At 41.5% G+C, this 21,392-nt stretch overlaps 2 protein-coding genes across 2 annotated transcripts; both read right to left on the bottom strand.

Annotated features, from left to right (window-relative positions):
• Positions 1 to 144: 144 nt before the first annotated feature.
• LOC119027163 lies at positions 145 to 7,492 on the bottom strand. Its single transcript, XM_037112097.1, has 4 exons — positions 4,918 to 7,492; positions 3,027 to 3,966; positions 2,756 to 2,923; positions 145 to 1,846 (listed from the first exon to the last, which is right to left on the bottom strand). The coding sequence occupies exons 1-4, from the start codon at positions 6,947 to 6,949 to the stop codon at positions 1,324 to 1,326; spliced, it is 3,663 nt and encodes a 1,220-aa protein (XP_036967992.1). The 5' UTR covers positions 6,950 to 7,492; the 3' UTR covers positions 145 to 1,323.
• A 2,762-nt stretch (positions 7,493 to 10,254) lies between these two features.
• On the bottom strand, positions 10,255 to 20,020 carry si:ch211-63p21.1. The gene is made up of 9 exons (XM_037112172.1): positions 19,917 to 20,020; positions 18,785 to 18,932; positions 18,370 to 18,662; positions 16,595 to 16,696; positions 15,500 to 15,589; positions 15,214 to 15,288; positions 13,440 to 13,510; positions 13,151 to 13,322; positions 10,255 to 12,880 (listed from the first exon to the last, which is right to left on the bottom strand). The coding sequence occupies exons 4-9, from the start codon at positions 16,661 to 16,663 to the stop codon at positions 12,668 to 12,670; spliced, it is 690 nt and encodes a 229-aa protein (XP_036968067.1). The 5' UTR covers positions 16,664 to 16,696; positions 18,370 to 18,662; positions 18,785 to 18,932; positions 19,917 to 20,020; the 3' UTR covers positions 10,255 to 12,667.
• Positions 20,021 to 21,392: the final 1,372 nt, after the last annotated feature.

Genomic DNA, 21,392 nt, shown 5'->3' with positions numbered 1-21,392 from the left:
GTCACACAATCTCTTCTTCTTTCTCTGGTGACTGAACACTGCTCTCTGCACCTCCTGCAATGTCAACCTGTGTTCACCCTGCCTCTAAAAGCAAAGAAAATAGAGTATGAGCAGCTCCCTCCTGTGTTCATTGTTGGTTATTGCAGTAAAGCATGTAAAAAATATTTGTACAATGTTTGGTTTTGAAAATCTGACGTCTTAGTTTTACCAAAGCACCTTCTGAATACCATTTATAATTTGGAATATCCAGTGCATCACCAAAATGCATAACATTACGCACATATCCTACATACTATGCAAGATACATTAATCATGAAAAAGCTGTCAAGTTGCTGAGACATACATCTTTACCCCACCGACAAACAATGTTTGCTAAATAACAAAAATACCACTGTAGCTAACATGCAGTAGAAATAAAGATGCAATGTGGATGATGGGTGACTGTTGATTGTTCACACTTATGGCTGGTGGATGGCCTCATCCACAATCCAAAGCATCAACAATTAATCAATCAAATATCAAGTAGTTTCCTCCAGAATGGCCAATTGCACCATTAATAACTATTAAACTTATACAAAACAATGGTAAAATTTTACTTTTACAGGTACCCAAATTTGATGGTAAGTATGTGGTAATTACCAAGTAACATATTTGAAACTTTTTTAAATTAACCACTATTTACCATAATAACCTCGAAATGTTTTGATTTCATTACACTTGAGAAAACATCAAATTGGTCTCTGCTTAAGTTCCCCTTTTTAAGCCACTGAATTAAAGTGAGTTGTTCATTTCCAACAAGTTTAGTTGACCAATTGATTTCTGTAATTTTAGCAGATCAGTCCAAACTTCCAGTTTTCCTCAATTTCCTTTTTTTGCCACCATCAATTGCTAAATACTAACAAACACAACTTCATCATCAAGAATCAAGGAACAAATTCCCCTCTTTCTAAAAGTTGCAATGCTTGGAAATCAAGCAGCAGCAACTCACTTCAATGTAGTTGCCTTCTGAAGGGATATGCAGAAATGTATAGATAATCAAAATGTAGCTATCAGCAGAAAGCTAGTCAGAAACCAAGTGGAAGTTTCAGAACTACCTGCTATTGATATTGCTATTAATTGATGCTTGTTGAAAAAATAACTTAACTATATTGGGCTAATTCCCAACCAATTCTGAGGTAGTTATTGTGGTAGGTTGGGGGTAATTTCAAAGAACATCGCATTTCAAATATATTTCTTTTTCCCACCTACTTACCATGAACTTTTGGGACTTGCAAAAGTGTTACCATAAAAACAGTTGTGTTGGTGTATGTCACCAGATATGTCTTACAATCGGAAGTGTGGTGGCAAACGCAGCAGACATGCACGGATGTCATTGTTCGGTCCAGGCATCTTGCCCATGTTCTCCCATCTCTGTGTGGTGGGATCGTAACGATGGACCAACTTTGTGTCACTGTAGTCATCCTGGGTGTATCCACCAAGCACATAAAACTTTCCCTCCAAAACAGCACCTCCTGCTCCTACATGTGGCATTGGCAGATATGTGAAGGCGGTCCACGAGTCTAACTCTGGATTATACACCTCGCAAGCTAGCTGGTCAACAAAATTTATGAGATTGCCCATGGTGATTCCACCTGCTACGTAAAGACAATCACCCAGGGTCTCCATGCAGTGATGAGCTCGTGGTTCAGTCATGTTTGCCAGGTAATTGCTTCCTGTCTCTGGGTGGTACAGGAACATGGAAGCAAGACATTGGTCGTTGCTGCTCAGCCCACCGGAGACAAAGATCTGTCCATGTAAAACTTTTGCTACATGGGCACTCAGAGGCAGATCCAAGGGGCAGGCGAAGCTGAAAGGGGAAAAGACATTTGATATCTGAAAATGTAAAACCAGTTCAGTCTGAGACACTCACATAATTTAGTATTTGCAGAACAGGTTGTAGTGGCTGATGATAATCTGCGTTGCTGTTCACACTTATTCTGTCCTTTCATCACCTTGGGGTATTCAATCACCAGCTAGCCCTCTCAGGTTTCTAGCTAAGGCTTAGTGGTGGCCTGTATCTTGCCCTGCCAAAACCCTTTTATCACCTATCTGTCCTCCCCTAATCCCAGCTAATCAACACTTAATCTTCAGCCTGTCAATAACCCAAAGTTAATTTTCTTTAAAGCATATTTTTAGTCATTTTTGTGTCAGGACAGGATTCTGGACAGTCAGCTTTCTGTGTACACTGAGTGTCAGATGTAAACAATGTTGAATTTTTCCACAGTGACTGATTTATGTTAATGTAAAGTTTTTACCAAGCAAATTATAATGTCTGGTCAACAAACCAGTCCAGGCGCCTCAGTAAATGGAGTTACAGATGAAGCCGGAAGCCAGCGACCACAGTTCGGTACTGCGGTTCAACATTTGTAAGTGTGACACTACTGGATATTTTTGGTGATGTCGTGTTTGTGGCAACCAAATTGATTGTTTTGTATGAGACCTGGTAAATCTACAGCCATGTTTGTGGTGACGAAGACATGTATTTTATGCCAAAACATGATGTTGTCAACAGTCACACAGTGTCTTTTGTGCCCAAAGTCAGAAGATAAACTTGAAAAGAGAACCTAAATAAATGTACAGTTACAACATGTCTGGTTTGCAGAAACATTGCCAACATTTATTTGAGCAAATGCATTGAGCAAACAATTACTGCCCACACACCTCTCAGTTGTTAGTTGTTATACACTTTTAAATATCAATATCCCTTCCAACGTACCTCCAAGAGTTTGCAATTGGGCAGTAGCATTCCACACCCTCTATATAGTCCAGGTCAGAATTACCACCGATTGCATATATCTTTCCATCCAGCACAACCACGGAGAAAGAGAATCTCTTCTCCTGCATTTCAGCTAGGCTCTCCCAGCTGTTTCGAACGGGGTCATACCTACAAAGAATGGTAAAATGAGACAAGGGTAGAGACAATGAATCATGCCTTCAAAACTGTAAATGGTTTTGTTTAGGTGAGATCCACGATTACCCTCTCTCACCTGCAGACAGAATTTAGTGTGTCGCTGGTACCGTAATACTTCTTGCCTCCAAACACGTAAAGTTGTCCTTCAAGTACAGCCACCTCATGACTGAACCTCGCCGGATCCGGCATCTCTCCCAATCTCCTCCACTCCATGGCCTTTCTAATCCCTGTGTGGTTCTGTAAGGAATTCCCGAACCAGAGTTCTCTGCTGATGCTGCGGCTGCCCAAGTCCTCAAAGGTCTGGTCACCTCCAACCAAGACCAGACTCTCCTTCGGCAGATAGATGCGGCATTGACTCTGCGGTGGAGTTTCGTTGGCACAGAAATCCTCAAAAACTGCTTCATAGAGCTCTGCCAGGCTGTGATCAGACCACATGTTCATAGATTGTACCTCTTTGAATTCTTTAAAAGTCATCAGGGGAAAGTGGATGGTTTTCATTAGTTCTTTAGCAAGCCTCAGCCTTTTCTTTGGCTTTGCTTGAATCCATGCCACTACTGCTTTGAATACAACAAGCTCAGATGGAACACAGAGCGAGTGACTGTTCAGGTACCTCAGGAGCTGCTTGGCTGGCAGGTCTTTGAACTTGGACGTGCGCGCCACCCTTTGGAACTGCCGCAAAACAAAATCTTCCGCAACCTCAAGAAGATGGACCATCTCATAGGCCTCAGCGAAAGATGCAACATCGAGGCAGGAGTGAGGATTTATTTCTTGTTGCAGGAAGGTAAGGCACAAGGAGAGGGCAGGTTGGTACTGGAGCTGGAGAGCGGTGGTGGTGATCTCGAAGACACAGCTCCAGCTGAGGGGGAGCGCCCCGCTGTAGGAGCAGTCAATCAGAACCTGCAGCTCTGACGCCAGTAGGAAGGGAAGGGTCACAACAGGCTGAAGGGACTCTTTCATCCCCAAGGTGAACATGCCACGGAAGAAGTCACTGCACACCGCCAGCATGACTCTGTGGACTGAAGGGAGGATGGTGGTAAGTACAGTTTAAACACACGGTAACTGCACGGTAATTTTTACATATATCATGGGAAATCTTTCCATAAGGCATTGTAGATTAGTATTTGGTATATGTATTTGGAACGTATGTTTGGCCGTGTTTGTAGTGATAAAACTGGGCGTTTTTGACAGGAAGTTGGGCGTGTCTCCAGACGTGTTTCTGGCAGCAAAGAAGGTATTTTTAAGGAGGTATTAAAAACTACATAATTTCTATGACACGTCAGGATATCTCCTGTCGTTTTTGTGTGACAAAACTGAGCATTTTTGATGGAAAGTCCTGGCATCTCCCTTTTTTGTGTTTGTGGCAGCAAGAATCTGATAATGATGACAGGAAATCTGTTTCCATTTTTGTGGTGACAAAACCGGGTATTTTTTAAAAGTGGGACATTTCCAGATGTGATTGTGGCAACATCACAGGGTATTTTTTAAGAGCTCTTGACATGGAGATCTCCCATCATGTTTGGCATCAAAAACTGGATATTTGAAATGGCAAGTCACGATATCTCCTGCCATGTTTGTGGCAACAACAAAAACATATATTTTCAACACGAAGTCGGGACATCTGCCTCCATGTTTGTGGTGAAAGCTGTGTATTTTTGACAGGATGTTGGGACATCTCCAGCCTTTTTTTGAATTAACAAAAACCAGATACGTTGGACAGGAGGTCAAGACATCTCCTGTTGTTTTAAGCTAAAACATGATCTTTCCCTTACCCTTACCAAGTCGGTTGTTTTTTTTTTTTCATTTTTTTGCCTAAACCTAACCAAAGCAAAAACACAGTCTTGTCACAAGATCAAAATTGAACCATTGTTACAACATAAAGACATGAAAAGTTCCAACATATTGCCATCAACATTTATTCTGTTGACTTTTAATTGTTTAATTGTAGATCGCAGTGATGTTCTACTCACCATGAAATGATCCTCCAAGAGCTTCCAGAACGACGTCACAGCCCACTCTGTCCCTCCACAGCTGTTTGATGGACTGGAGACTGATCATCATTTGATCTGCAGCTGACCGTCTTTCCTCTTTCTTTTGCCCTCCTGCTTTTTTGGACTTTTCCTCTTCCTCCTTGCAGAGATCGAGCACCCTGGGGGCACCCAGCGTTTGAGCTGCAGCCCTAATCTGGTTGACAGTATCCTTGTTCAGACACGATATGAGACCAATGTAGGCAAACTCCACGACTGCCTCTAATCCAACATGATCCACCTCCGGACCCAGAGACAAGGACCACCTGTGGACTCCTCTAACTTCTTCTCTTTCGTTTTCCACATTGCATCTGCTCAGACTTTCTCGGATAAGTGAGCTGACAGCTGCCAGGACAAGGGAGTGTACGTGGAAACTCTTCCTGTCCTCTGTGCTCAGAGTAAGATCAGTGAGAAGGGATGAGCTCCTGAACTCCGTCAAGGTGCTGAATGCATCTGTGAGGTAGGCTTTTTTGTAGTAAATCTTCACCACATCTTCGTCATTGTTGTCTTCGTCGTCGTCCGCTGAGAGTGCTGCTGCCTCGTCGTCTGTAGACTCGTCCTCTTCAAGCTTCTCATGATCATCTTGAAACGCTTTGTCTTGAGTCGTCAAAGATTCTGTGGCCGTTTCTTCCTCACCTGTTAGCTTGTCACATTCATCTTCCTGTTCTTTTCTCTCTGAAAGGCTATTTTCACTCCTCCACGACTTACCGGCAGGATCCTCCAATTCCTCAAGATGCTTATATTGTTCCTCAACAGCTCTCTCTTCGTCCTGCAGCCTTTGGAAGTTGTAATAATCATAATCAGATCCCGTGAAGTCAGAATCTTCATTTTCAGATTCAAATGAATCTGGGAAGTCCTCTCCCGCATCGACCTCATCCTCTTCTCGGCTTGTACTTTCTTGATTTTGCCGAATGCTCTCATCCTCAGTTCTCAACTGTTCTCTGAACTGCTCCGCCAGGCAATGTCCAGTTTCATCCTGTTCCTGATGCTCCTCTTCCTCATCATCTTCTTCCTCAACCTGCTCTTTTTCACTGTCCAGTCTATCCTTCTCCACGTCCCACCTCACGTCGCGATCAAACCCCTGTTCTCCTTCCTGCTCATCCTCCGCTTCTTCTGCTACCTTCACTTCCTTTTCCTCAACCTCCCCACATGCTTGAACCTCCCGCCCCATCTCATTCTCTTCCTCCATGTCTTCTGCTTCCATTTCTCCCTTCTCCTCCTCTTCATCCACCCCCTTGCACTCCTGCACCTCCTTCTCTCCTTCTCCTTCCTCTTCCCCCATTTCTTTAGCTTCCTTTGTGTCACTGTCTTCCTTATCCCTCTCTCTGTTCTCCTGAATCTTTTCCCCTTCTTCCCTCAGTTCCTCTGCTTCCTTCTCCACTTCCTCTACATGCTCTTCTTCCGTTTCTTCATTCTCCTCCACAGCACCGACCTCCTTGATCTCCTCAACCTCCCTCTCTGCCTCATTCACTATCTCTTCTTCTTCTTCCGCCGCTTCTTTAGCATTCTTCATGTCGCTGTCTTCCTCCTCATCCTTATTTTTGCTCTCCTTAATCTCTTCTTGTTTTTTCAGTTCCTCGTCTTTCTCATCCACTACCTCAAACTCCCTCTCCATCGCATTTTCTTCCACTTCTTCCTCATCCACATTATCATCCACTTCTATCGCCTCCCTGTCTTCCTCCTCATCTCCCTTTTCGACCACCTCAATCCCCCTTCCCGCCTCATTTTCTCCTTCTTCCTCCGTCTCTAACCCCATATCTACATTTTTTCCCTCTTCCTCATCTGTGCTCACCTCTTCTTCCCGACAGCCCTTGCTCTCTGCCTCCTGCCCATCATCCTCCTCTTCCTCCTCCTCATCGCTCACCTCCACATTCGCCCAACGGCTCACCCTCTCCCGCCATCTCCTGCTCCTGTTCTCCTCCATCCCTCTCTTCCATTCCTCCCACTCCTTGGAGTACGGATTAGCTACTGCCATTACTGTCCAGTATCACTCTAATCTGCTGCACTGATCCCCCTTAATCCCTCAAAACCGTGAGATCACTTACTTTTTTTTGCACTGTTTATGAAGAAAAAATTGCTCAGAGAAAATGATGTAGATCCACTAAGAATCTGTTCTTGGTTCTCTGTTTTGGATGTTGCTGTGGCTGTTACAAGGACCTTTACCTCTTTCACTGTCTGCAGACAGCAGCTGCGTTGTCTGTTGCTCCTCCCGTGTCTCTCTACTCCAACTGTAAGTGAATGTCTCAAACATCCACAGTGGTATGACGGGCGGCCCATGACCAAACAAGCTGCTATTTTCAGTGTACTATGTCACGAGGTAATAGAAATTCCAGACGGCTCTGGCTGTCTAAGACATAACAAAGGTTCGTGGGGTTGATGAGCTAAATGCATGACTTTTTTTTTTTTTTTTTTTTTTTTTTACTTCTGGACAGCATCCTAATGTCCTAACTGCTGTCTGTTTTTGAGTTTTATATTTTTTGTCATACACTATACAAAGGCCATGCAATTTATCATTTTTAAAAACTTATCCCATTTTGCAGTTTCTCCCTGCAGCAGTCACCTCCACAGTCCGCGTGTTGCTAACTGTAAAGATTGCAAGCAAGGAATAAACAAGGGAATATTCTAGACCTGGAGGCAGCTGGATCTCTGCCCATCCAACTCTGTGAACCAAGACATCTCGAGGGGCCTTGGCATCTTTATTCTGGACCATATGACTGTGGGATCAGTATTAAATGCCAAGAGGGTCACATTGCTCCTCCACGTCCAAAACAGTGGAATCTGGGTCAAGGATTGAGAGGCTTGAGGGGAAGGAGGAGGCCAAGGGGGCAACAAAACAACACCATTTACACCTGTCCCCTTTGGTGCCGACAGATAAGCAAACGGCTGGTTCGCTTTGTAACCTTGACCTATAGAGCAGTTTCACTGGTTACAAGTAGCTGACAATGGCCCATCACAAATATGCAGTCTCCTTGTGTTACCACATTGTTCAAATGGTAAGTGGATTGGGTTGCATGGGTTGTTAATCCACAACAGTTTGTTTCGTAAATCCTCACTAATGCGCTGCCTTTTAAAGGTCCAGTGTGTAGGATTGAGGAGGATTTATTGGCAGAAATCAAACATAATATTCATGATTATGGATTAAGGTTTATTTGTAAATAATCACCTGAAACCAAAAACTGTTCCGTTTCCTTACCTTAGAATCAAACATTTATATCTACAGAAGGGGCGGGGCCTCTTCCCTGGGGTCCGCCATGTTGCAACGCCATGTTTTTCAGTTTCGCCAAAATGGACAAACCAAACACTGACTCTGGAGGGAGGTCTTTCACAATTTTTTTGTTGTTGTTGTTTTTTTGCGTTTTTTAGGAACCACTGTAGGGCAAAGGGAGGTGAGGATTGTGTTATGCAACCTCACCACTAGATGCCGCTAAATCCTACATGCTGGACCTTTAAATCTAACAATTTACTGAATTGGATTGAACCTAAACAGGGAAATTGGTGTAGCATCTGGAGTGATACGATAATCCCCAAAAATTGCAGTTAGCAATAAATTAATCTTTAGCAGTTGTTTGTAAATGTAGGTACGTCTGTAAATTGACTTGATCGCCATTCTCATCCATGTATATTGGGATTTTCACCTATGGCCATGATTACTTGCCGTAGTTGCTGAATAAATCTAAGATATGATTGAGAGTTTTATAACCAGGCTTAAGGTGCGCAGTTGCTTGCTCAAAGACCAAATACAAATTCAACTCAGGCCCATTAACTTTGAGGTAAATTTTGATCTCGCCTTCCAAATGCTGTTCAATAACAGCCCTTTGATTTATCAATATCGATAATACAGGGCGAGTTTCTATTGAGATGCTTTGAAGTTGAAGCACTGTGAGTGGGTGAGTTGGAAATGAAACGGGTGGGCAACAAAACACACTCCTACCTGAGGACACAATGACTGTGCTCTTTTCACAGCCATTCACGTGTGAGGCTTCACACACACACACACACACACACACACACACACTCACACACACACACATGCTCACTGTATATACATTCATACATACATACATACAGGGAGGCTCAAACAGGCAGACAAGGCAAGTGAGTCAGACCGCTATTCAACCCCACGCAGAAAGCAAAGTCGAATGCATTTAAATAAATTGAGACCTTGAGCCAAACGTTTGTACATTTCGAGACGTTCTGATCTAAATCATTTCTGCGTGTGTCGCTGCATGTTGGTGAAAGCTTTTTACAGGAGGAAAAGTCATGATGTACACAGCCTCCGCACACCTCCACCGGATATTTAGCAATAAAAAAAAATAGGCGACTCGAAACTAACTCTTCTGGGGGTCCCGCTCAGCGAAACATTAACGAAGTGAACAGATGTCTGTGTACAGATGTGCAGATGTTTGCCGAGTTCACAGTGTACAGTCAGCGTTTCGCTCTGGGCAGCAGCTCACAATGTACTTATGAAAAGTCTGTTTCCTCTGCAGTGCTGATTGTTGCCATGGCGACGCACGCAGTGAGAGGAGGAGAGAGTGAAGAGCGCTAACCTCGTTATGGGACCCCCCACCCCCCTCCTCCAACCCTACACCCCTCCAGCCCCCCAAGGCCCTTTCCTCAAGAGCAGCTAACACTGCCGGGACATGAGGCCCTATACTGCATTTTCTTCTTCTTCATCACCAGGGAAGAAGAAGAAGAAGCAAAGCCGTCACTCCTTTTGTTTAAAGTCATGTGAATGCTAATATTCTTAGTGGCTAGTAGTTTGACATGTTGAGATGTTGTTTTCTTTCACTGCTGCTGTATTCAAAAGTAAGGAAGCTTTTTTTTGTCAAAATACAATCTAGTTTTATTGAACTTCTATGGCCCCAAGAAACACAGAGGTGAACGTACCAAACCAACGTGGAAGTACAATGTAAGATTTAAGACAGGCAACACAACAGGCTGATGGAGAAGGAAAAGGCTATTAAACATTAATAAAATAACTCGTACTACGGAAGCCCATCAGTGCCACAACAGAAGGAAAAAAAAACGGATCAGTATCACATTACAGTGTGAAAATGTGTCTTCCCATTATGACAAGATATTTTCACATGATTACAAAAAACAAGCGTCTTACGCCCTATCGAGAAACTTTGTTACATGTTGTTGACCATATGCGATCGGTCTTGTTTTAAAACGAAATGTTTAATGTTATGACGTGATGACGTGAAGCATTTCACGTTATAACAACAGGCATGCTATAAAGCATACTTTGATGTTATATTATCAAAGATAAACACCATGAAAGATGAAAACAAAATTTATTGTTTATTGTTTGTTGTGCTAATACATAAATTGTAGCACAATGTAAGTTATGTTGCAACTTGAAGTGTTTTTGTTATAATTAAGTTATAACATGAATTGTGAATAGTATACTGTTTCAACAATACACTATTCATCTTGTTGTATCATTGAATGTTTCATGTTACATCGTGATGACATAAAACATTTCATGATATAAAAAGATATTGTCATGTTATACTAATATAAGTTGTCACATTATACTAAGAAATGTTTTATGTTATAACAACATAAAGAGTTGTAGTTATAACATATACTCTATACCTTGTTATAACATGAAACACTTTATGTTATAACTTTTTTTTATAACCTAAAACGCCTCATATTTTAACATTATAACTTGTTATATAACATGGTATAGACTTGTTATAACAATATGCTATTCATCTTGCCATAACAATAAAACTATTTCAGGTTAAAAGGTGATAACTTGAAACATTTCACATTATACCATGATACTGCCATGTTATAAACAATAATTTGATGTTATATCATATGATAACAAGATCAGTAATTGTTATAATGATGTACTATTCATCTTGTTATAAAGTTAAATATTTGAAGATAATGTAATGTTATAAAAACATATTTTGACGTTATAGAAGCAAAGACAAATATATTTTTTGATAAATATATTGTTATAAAGTTATTCATTATAAAGTTTTTTTTTTCTTATATTATAATCTGAAATGTTGCTATAACAATTGTCGAATAAACAATATAACAATAAAACGTTCACGTTATAAAGTGACGTCGATCCGTTTTTCTTTTTCCTGCCTTGGCAGCAACATGGTGCCATATCATACAGTACAACCTAAAATTTGAAATCAGAAAAACATTTCTCTACAAGGATGCAAGCAAACTTCGGTGTGATGCGAAAAAAAAAAAAAAAACTTTAAAAACATACAAAAACAGCATAACATCAAACACATAGTACAGAAGAGCCACAACACAATGGCTTTGTCCAGTTACTCCCCATTGGAACAAGTAGCGTGACTGATTGTCTAGCTTACTTTTTTTTTCTTAAATAATAATTCATAAATAGAAAACAACTTAAATATTATTAAACATGACAGTAATGTCTAAATTGCTTTAAGATAATTAAGTTTCACTAAAGCTCCTACTATCTTGAGGTCGGCTTATTTTTCACTAAAAAACATACACGAGTGAAGCCAGGAAAGAAAAAAAAAAAGAAAGAAGAAGAAGGATCCACCTGTTTCTAAATCAATCTGCAGCGAGTAAAGTAATACATGTAACCCGACTTTATTAAACCAACAGATGTGCTGTGGATTATACACGACGGGCGGCTGTATCTGATCTCTCCCTGCTATTGCTTTTAAAATTAGATCATGCTCTATTTTAGAAGTCCCTGCATTCGTAAAAGTGTTTTCATTCAAGAGATAAAGGGCGAGGGCCAAGAAAGGTGACGACAGTGCCGAGGAAATAGGACACAGCAAGTCAAGATGCCGCGGTAGGAAATGGGAGAATTGCATAGTTTAGCAGCTTCATCTTTTTTTCTTTTTTTTTTTTTTTATTTCTTTCCACATTTTCCTATCGAGCCTGCTATTTTTTCCTTTCTGAGTGTTACCTGCGCAGCCCTGAAACCCCCCCCCCACCAACACCACCCACCCCCCCACGTATCACTCCTGTGGCTCGTTAGAATAAGGAGCAAGACGAGAGGTCTATTTATACCAACGAGGGGGTGAGAAAAGTGAGACGGAAGGTGAGATTTTATGAGGCAAAAAGCTCTGAGTCGATGTTGTTTTACAGCTCGAGCAGGGTTCTGGATGTAAAATGGTCAGGGAGGCTGGAACGTGAGCCTCTGATGGTTCTCATCAAACCCCTAAAAAAGGATAGCGGCCCCCTAAAAAGTCAAGCTGTTTGTAATCTGTCCATGATGTGTTTCAGTATATTCCGGAAGGAGAAAACACAACGTAACTCTAAAATACAGAGGGAAATCTTTTAAAGGGACAGTTCACCAAAAAACAAAAAAAATCCATTATGTTTCCTTTTAACTGTCGTTCTGATCATCCAGCTACTGTGGATTGTTCTCCGTTCATGGAACTGCTCAAAACAAAAGTCAGTGTTTGATCTTGAGTCACCAGGTCAAGAGACATCTCCAAAACTCAGCAACTCGCATCAAAACCATCTAGATACATGGATAGCCCTGCAGGTCAGAAGAAAGCTGCGCATTTCTGATTCTTTGGTGAACTGTCCCTTTAAGCTAGTCCACTATGTTTGCGTAAAACAACATATTTTTGCCGCTGCTTTGTGCTATCCACTACAATGTAGGAGTTTTGGAATGAAACTGTCCTCTTGGGGAAAAAAAGAAACAAAAAAAAAGGTAAACGCCGGGTCAAGCTCTGGCCCACGGGAGAAAGAAAGACACGATGACGATGACGAGGGAGAGGGAGAGGGGCAGCAGGAGGAGGAGGATGAGAGGGAGGGGGACGGAGGACGGCCACAGGGACGTGAGACACCTGGAGCCTCGGGGAACCTCCGCCGGACTCTTCTGCCCCTCGACGTTTGGCCGGCAGATGACCAGTGGCCGGACCTGTGATATGCTCTCCTGGAGGACAGAAAGGAAAGAGACGAGATATTGGATATCACCTAACAAAATATTATCTCACCTGAGGTATATTTACACTTAAAGAGCCACCACATGAAAACACACATTGAATTTTGTTCCAAATGTCCAAAAGTAAAAATGATATCTTTCCTTGGAATTCTAAATTCTATTTCTTCTGGCAGCCCTGCTTAAAAGCTCATAATCTCTCCTCTCAGGCCTCTCTGTTGTATTAAAGTTGTTTAATTAGCCTTTACATCTCTGCGCTTTTACCTCCAGTATGGTCCTGCTGTGCGCCCTGTCAGGACTGAGCCTGAGGTTCCAGCGGTGCGACCTGTGGCTCCGCCCGCCATCGTCTTCGCTCTCGGTGGTGTCCTGCCGAGCCACCCGCGGTCGCTTGCGCCGCCGCGAGCTGATTCGCTGGAGAGAACCCGGCTCCTGGAGTCTGAGTCCGATCGGGGGTTAAAAGGGCACAAGGTCAGGTGACTACAAAGGGCGAATTACAGCAACTGTGCACGTGTTAATGTGTGTGTGTGTGTGTGTGTGTGTGTGCACATCGAACCTGCAGTCTGTGTCCTCTATATCAGCATCTGCATCGCTCTCCCCCTGAGGGTCGGACAGAACGCACTCCTCCTGCAGGGAAACCAAACAGATTAGATGAACTATATGTAATCAAAAGACATGCTTGATGACCAATAATTTCTTTTTGCGAAGAATGTAAAAGCCTTTAACAGACACACACACCGTACATATTTATTAAACAGGGAGCTTTTATTTTGCAGTTGCTGAGTGAAAGCCTCCAGTGAGTCATCATCGACCGCCACTCTTTTTAAGAACCAAACACAACACTCGATGATGGCATTTTCTCTGTGTGAGTGTTTTTCCATGCGTCACTTTTGGTTACCACCATTGTTACTGAGCGTCACTCAGCTGACACCTCTACACATGACTAATGAGCTCAAAGACAACTAATGTGGTGGTCGCTTTCCATTTCCTGGTTGTCTTTAGTCGCTCACATGCAAATATAATTACTATCATCCATGTGCTACTGCCAGCTGATGGCCACTGTGTAGACACAGGGAGGAAAGTTACTCTCCCTCATTGACTCATTGTGTATGATACAGTTATTGTGTTTCAGAGACAATAGGGCTGTACACTCAGCGTTACTAACCAAAATGTATTCATAGATTTGAATATTCAAAAATTGTCAAGCATCAAAAGTAGTCTTACTGACTTTTACTTATTACATCATCCATTTTTACCAATAGTATTTGATTTCAACAAGATTTAATGACTGTCTGTGTCTCGATTATATTTAACATTTGAGAAGTTTGGCTTAAATGAACAAAACAGACAAAACATATGTATCGGATGACTGCACTGTGGAATTTTTAGCTCTGAACACTGCATTTTTGTTTTTGCTTAAATTACCAATTTGAGGCCAAACGTTAAGTATTTACAATTAAGCAATCAAAGGGATATTCAACATTTTGGCAATAATGCTAATTATTATTTGTTTATTTTTTGCTGCACCCAGGAGACAGTTAGCTTAGCTTCAGTTGACACAAAGACTGGAAGTGGGAACAACTAGCCTGGCTCACTCAGAAAAAAGATCAGTAACACTTAAAAATAGTCATCAATCATTAATAAGTGATAAGTTTATAGTTAATTAATCTTAAGTAAACATACAATGAAATGCTTTAAATGTATTAAACAGTTGTAAAGGATCATGAAAATCACTTGAAACTTTACAGTAAACGATTGCTTAATAGATGGTTTAAAAAGCATTTGATTGCTTGTTGAAAGTAAAAATAACTGTCAGCTTAAGTTTAATTAACACAACATTTATTAATGATGGTTATTATAAAATGTTACCAGAAATCTGCAATACCAGCTGTTTGTTGTTTTACAACCACATTACGAGCTCCTTATTGGATTAGCTAATCGTCTCCTGGCTGTAGCTCCATTCTTCGTACAGTTATATAGGTGGTATTGACAATCACTTATCATTAAACATTGACAACATATCACAAGACTCCTACCAATTTTATTTCAAATCGTAACATGACTTCTGTGCAATGTTGTGTCCGTAGAAACTGCCTTTTCCCAACAAAAAAAACTATATTGGGAGATGAAACTTCCAGTTTTTTAGTTTTTTGGAGTCATAATTATATCAGTAGCATCGTCAAAACATACCATCAGTTGAAGCCTGGATTAAATGAACCCAGGTATTACTCATGTTTGCCTCACATGCTGGCACCTTGAAACAGGCTTACAAAATCGCAGCTGCCTGCCAAAATAAAAGCCAACACACATACAAAATGAAAAAGCCCTACCTCTGTGCCGTATCCCTCGGAGTACCTGGTTATCATTACTCTGTTTTTACCACAGTGTTCACACAGGAGCGTGTCCTGGGCGGACGGAGAAAGAAGACACGGCGTTAAATTGTTCATTAAATCTAATCAATGGACATCATGGACAGAACATACAGTGACTGCGGTAGAGACACAGCGAGGTCAGCGGGGAAGTTAAAGGCATGTATTTACAGCACAATTACAGATGAAGGAACACTCTGAGCAGCGGACGGCCGCAGACACTTAAGTGGGAAGCCTGAGCACTCACCGGCGTAGGCGTGTGTGCTTCTGAATAAAGTGTACAGGGACCGGCCTCGCACAGACACGCTACATCCACCTCGCCGCAGCTCGCCCCCATCTGAGACGAGCGAGACAAAGACAAAAGAGAGGGTAAACAACTGTGATCTGTTGACTTCTGAGAAGCTCCCTCGTCCCTTTTATCGCCAGCCGGCAGCACATTAACAAAGTCGGTTGAAAGGAAATATAACTTATATAATGTTCAATCGTGCAGAGTGAAGATGGAGATGTTCCTTTTGGCTTTTCCTGATCGATTAATCTGCCAGTTCTTTCTCATGAGTAATCGTTCACTCCTTCACGTTGCTTTATTTGTCAAAATCCCAAAGAATCTTCATTTACTATCACATTTGATATTAAAAAAGCAGGAAATCCTTACATTTAGAAGCAGGAACCAGCAACAATTTTTTGCTCAAAAGAAGGACCAAAGCGACTCATCAATGATCAGAATAGACGATCGTCAGCTGTGCACGTCGCGGGCAAAAAGTCGTCCTTCGTCCCCCCCGTCGGCGGGTCGGTGGCGAGATTTTAACCTTCACTCACCCACTCGCCTTTCAAGCTGCTCAAAAAGTGGAGGATGGTTAAGTTACGGGGGCTGACAAATCCCTGTGACTCAGTCATAGAAGTAAATAACATCAGAGCTATAACTAACAAAAAAAAAAGGTGGTTTGTGTCCCGACCACCGGATGTTCCAGTTGGATAATCTCTGTCTAGAGCTGCAACGATTAGTCAACTAATTGATTAGTCGATCGGCAGAAATACATTGTTTTAGCACTGAGGTCATTTCTCATTCAGAAAAATGAAAGCAAATGCCCTTTTTAGTGTCTCAAACATTGAGATTTCCTGCCTTATTTTACTGTTTGTTTTTTTAATGAAACTGGGATTTTATAGACCAAACCACAAATCAATTAATCTCGAAAACACAGATGCTCTGTCGAAAAAAACTAATATCTATGTGCGGCTGTGTGAAAATCAAAATGTGATTCCAAGCCTGCTTTTTTCTGTCGTAGGCACATTCACCCCCTCCTGTGGTAACGCAGGTAGCACGGCTATAAATAAACGACCTCACCTCACAGTCATTGTCAGATGTCTCTCCGGAGGAAAAGAGGCCGTGGGAGTCAGATTCCCTCCGCAGCATGACCTCTGACCTGGCTCACGCGCTCACGTTGACCTGCCGGGCGCAGAGACATTAGCTGTTAACTTGACATTGAAGGATTGATGTTAAGGAGGCTTGTTTATTGTTTTTACGAATAACATGAATGTTTTGGTAACAGTTGTGTATCTTAGGGCTGCGGAACATGATGATATCATATCATTATCATGATATGAGACTATTCGTCTTAAATTTTGGATGTCGTTAGATGGTGATATAGTGTTAACATTGTTATTCCATGGTCAGAAAAGCTACATTATAATAAAGTGATGTCATTTTCTGAACTTACCAAACTGCTCTACTTGTCCTAAAACATTGTTCAGGCCCTTTATTTATCACAAATCTCATTGTGTTAATATTTTGTACTAATAGTCAGACTGTCACCACACCAATAGTGAGGTATTAGGTAAAAAATAATGTGATATTTGATTTTATCCCCCAAGCTGTTTTCAGGAGATTTCAAAAGACTTTTAACTTTTAAGTGGTTTAGTTGGATACAGACAAAAATACATTTCGGTTTAATTTTTTGCACATCCATAACATCATCATGTAAATGATTTTGACAGGAATAAAGTTGCAAATATATAATATACCACACGTGTCTTTCTTCATTTAAATCCCAGGCAAGAATAAATTGCGATAACCTCAGTAGTATTTTTGGGAAAATGTATAACCAAAGTCAATTCCTACAACTTATAAACTTTTCATAATATCCATACGACTGATGATTATTTATCAAAAATCTCATTGTGTCAATATTTACTGAAAGCACCAATAGTACCAATTGTCATTTTGGGCTATAATGTGTAATACTGATATTGAGGTATTTGGTCAAAAACATTGTGATGCGCTTAGCAGCAAATAATACATAAGAAAACAGAATAAAGCTGTGAATACTGATTTGAATTGTATGTAATTGTAAGATATTGCCATAATCCTCGATATTTCATTGCTTTTACATTATAAACCCTTTATAAAGGGGAAGTTGTTCGAAATATATATGTATACATTATATGTGTATATATATTAAAAACTGTATTTAGTAAAAGTTAAACATATCGACTTTGAGATTAAAAAGTCCTTATAAGCATTTCTTATTGTTATGTCTTACCAATAACACTGAATTAGTCAATAAACACATCACTGATTTTCCCCAAAAAATCTCTAGATGTAAAAACAATAAAAGTAATGTTCAGGAAGACAAAATGTCCCACAGAGGAAGTGTCAGGACATAGTTATGTTATAGAGGTTGTTCTTTTTAGGGGAAAAAAAAATGAACGAAACTTTTTCCATTGATAATTTCGGTAAACATCCCCCTGCAGCTGTGCCAGTGACAATGGCGCATAATTGCACTTGTCCCTGTGGATAAATTCGTGCTGTTTCAGAGAACACTTGGTCTGGATGATGCTGTCTGGATCGTGCTGTCACAGATTTGTCATCACAGCCGCTCCACTGTAACATCTGCTCGCCACTGTCCGCACTCACATTACGTAATCGCCTCCGACAGACAGCGTTAAGTTTTCGGATGAAGATGCGAGGGGAGAACAAGCTGTCACCGTCCAGAAACCGTGTCTCCTCATGACGTCAGACACGTCAATTTAACACCAAACACACACGCGCGCACGGAAAGCTAAGCGATGTCTGGATTTTTTTTAAGCCATAAAAAGATGGAACGGAGTGACCCGCTTTACCTCAAACGCATCCTGTCCGCGGACGTGGGATGAAGCCATGAAGAGTGTGCAGGGTGGTGCGTTCAGGGGACGAGCAGCAGGACGCGGCGGTGCTTCTCATCGTGGCGCGGGGAAGCCATGAGCTCGCGCTGCTGCTGCTGCTGAGGGTTTGACATTGTAGCAAATCCTCCGCGTGATGTCAGCACGAGCGATGACGGGCAGCTACAGGCAGGCAGGCGCGCGCTCGCCGGGACACCGAACGAACGTTCCCAAAACAACGCGGGGACGCGGAAAGGCGGGACTTCCGACCGGGACTTTCAAATTAAAAGGCATAACTTAAAGTTATATAAAGTTCTCAGAAGTCATGTTTGATTTTAAGTAAAGATGTAGTGGTGGAATATTACGTTGGAAAAAGTGAACAAGAATTTGTGGTTACCTCAGTTGGCTGAAAATAAACAGCTACATTTCCGGCCAATGGCGCAACCAATGTAATGAACTGGCGATTGTGATGAACTTGCGACTTATCCAGGTTGTTCCCCTCCATCACCCAATGTCAGCTGGGATAGGCTCCAAACCCCGTGACCCTGAAAAGGATAGGCAGTTTCAGATAGTCGATGGATGGATGGATGGATGGTGCCACCAGTGATAATGTATAATGGCACGATTTATGGGCAAATGTATGACCAAAACAATTGCACTCCAAGCATAATTGTAAATTGCTGGAACGCTGAAAGTACAACCACCCCAAAACTGTACTCAACGAAAGTGCTCGAGTGAATTAAAGCTCTTAATTACATTTTATCACTGACAAAGAAGTAGGCTTATATGCATGCATCTTGTATTATTTGGCTTCATTACCATTTTCAGTTATTTTTAACAGAAGGGATGCCATACCTGCAGTGATGGATTGTCATTAAGTCACATTTAGTAAAGTACTGTACTTATGTAGAAATTTGAAATACTTTGCACTTTTTTGGTCTGCTAATTTATAACCATAGCTGGCTATATATTTCACAGGAACGCAGATCATCTCCACCTGTTTTTGTGGCAGCAAAACTGGGTGTTTTTTAACGAGACCTGGGGACATTTCAAGCCATGACTGTGGCGACCAAAACAGGTAGACTATTTTTAGCCAAACCATGATGCATTCCTAACCATAACCAAGTGCTTCTTGTGCCTAAACCAAAGCAGAGCATAACAACAGTAACAACAGAAAAATAGAGAAACCAAACCTAAACAGAAATGTACTTAGCTTAGTCCCATTTTGCAGTATACAGTATGATATTTCTTGATATTTTTTTGGGGAGGGGGGGCGCAGAATAATGGATTCAAAAAGGCTCAACAAAACACAGCGCTCCACTCTCCAAAATGTCTTTTTCACAGTGTATTTACAACCATATCAAGTCATGTGATGCCAAAACGGGGCCTCGAGATTCAGTAATAAAGAAGGGCCAGACTTCAGGACCTTCGTTGATACTGTACTTTAGTGGTGCACGCAGGTTTTCACAATCAAAATTAAATTCCAATTACAGCCTTCCACAGCCCACCTTCAGAAAAGCTTAACTCACTTTTGGTCTTCTTCTACATCTGGCTTGGTTCTCACCACTGGATCCTCATCTGAAAGTGGTTTTGTGCACCCACCAATCATCAGGTTCAAAGGAGGGAGCCTACGCACATACCTTCACCGGTCACATCTGCCACTGCATTGTTGCAGTGAATGTGTGGTACTGAGCAGTGTGGTACACCGGTATGTAATTGTCCTTCAGGAAAATGAGATGTTAAGCTGCAAAGAGAAAAAAACAGGTGTGTATTGAGTGGTTAAAGTCAATACAAGACGTTGCTTAAAGCACATATTTTAAATTTGAGAACTTGTTGACTCAGAGCCAGAACTACTGCATCATAAAAAAAAAATCAAGTCTGTAAAACCGTTAACATTCTCAAAGCTGACTGGGAGTGCCTACATGTTATCTTTGCCCTGATCTTTATCTTGTACAGCCAAGACCCAGACAGAGTTGAAGTGCATTCAGTGGTGATTCAGTGGTTATACACACCACCATTACCACCCAGACACAGAAGGATCATCAAAGAGAATAACCCGGAAAGCATCTGCTCCCGTGAGGAATTCTGTAGTTTTCTGTAGCTGCGCCACATCATCATCACAATACAGGACAGCTTGCACATCAGTTCACTTAGAATCAGCTCAGATTATCATTAGTGAGTAATAACAAAAAACAAAAACAAAATAATGCTGTTACACTTATACGAATGTCAAGTCTAAGTCGGTTGCGTGACCACTCCCAGGTGTGCCCTCTGCAAAACAGCATTTACTGTCTGAATCCTCTTTTGCAGCAGGCCTGAAAACCCTGTAGATAAATAAATGTTCAAAAGGGTTTAAGCTTTCCAAACCGAGCTCATTTTGGCCTAAACGTCCCATGAGCCTCACTGAACGAGATAAAGTGTAATTAGGGGGGGGGTACCTAATGGTCGAGGGAGGGATGCTCATTATGGTGGCATGTCGACCATGGAAATGACCTCTGTGAACATAAATGTACACTTGATGCTGTGGACTGAGTCAACACACACTTTGACACTCACAGAACTGCAACCTGAGGTTTCATTAAAATAATGTTTCTTCCTTTTTTAAAAGTAGGCAAATGTGTCCTGGTATTCCTTACAAAGAAACAATGCGGGATGAAGATTTGTGTGTGTCTTTCATGTGTGTCGCCAGCATACACACTAAATCTCTGTTGCATGCATGTAATAAAAAGGCATGCAGGTCATTCATGCTCTTTTATGCACTCGCAGGGGATAAGGGGAGGCTGAAGAGGAGGGAAGTAACAGATCTTCAGTGGCAGATAGAGAGGTTTGTGTATACACGAGTACCAATACAAACAGGAGATGCAGGCTAGATAAGAAAATTAAGGGAAAGGGTGCAACTCAAATAAACCAAAACTAATGCACCAACGGACCGATGTACCTCTCTCTCCTCTAAAAACTCTCTCTGTCTGTTACAAAGAGAGAAACCGAGTGAGGGAGATGAAAGT

This window comes from Acanthopagrus latus, chromosome 10, assembly GCF_904848185.1.
Source record: "Acanthopagrus latus isolate v.2019 chromosome 10, fAcaLat1.1, whole genome shotgun sequence".
Classification (NCBI taxonomy): domain Eukaryota; kingdom Metazoa; phylum Chordata; class Actinopteri; order Spariformes; family Sparidae; genus Acanthopagrus; species Acanthopagrus latus.
Note: the sequence above shows the minus strand (reverse complement) of the source record. Positions and strands in the feature narration are given on the sequence as shown.

What these genes read in the sequence shown, in the direction of transcription:
- LOC119027163 (XM_037112097.1), bottom strand. Translation starts at nt 6,949, where the DNA reads ATGGCAGTAGCTAATCCGTACTCCAAGGAGTGGGAGGAATGGAAGAGA. An exon ending in ACACTAAATTCTGTCTGCAG is followed by an intron (nt 2,924 to 3,026) that starts GTGAGAGAGGGT and finishes CATTCTTTGTAG; the next exon opens with GTATGACCCCGTTCGAAACA. An exon ending in CCAATTGCAAACTCTTGGAG is followed by an intron (nt 1,847 to 2,755) that starts GTACGTTGGAAG and finishes TTCCCCTTTCAG; the next exon opens with CTTCGCCTGCCCCTTGGATC.
- si:ch211-63p21.1 (XM_037112172.1), bottom strand. Translation starts at nt 16,663, where the DNA reads ATGCTGCGGAGGGAATCTGACTCCCACGGCCTCTTTTCCTCCGGAGAG. An exon ending in CATCTGACAATGACTGTGAG is followed by an intron (nt 15,590 to 16,594) that starts GTGAGGTCGTTT and finishes CGCTCGTCTCAG; the next exon opens with ATGGGGGCGAGCTGCGGCGA. An exon ending in ATAGAGGACACAGACTGCAG is followed by an intron (nt 13,323 to 13,439) that starts GTTCGATGTGCA and finishes GATCGGACTCAG; the next exon opens with ACTCCAGGAGCCGGGTTCTC.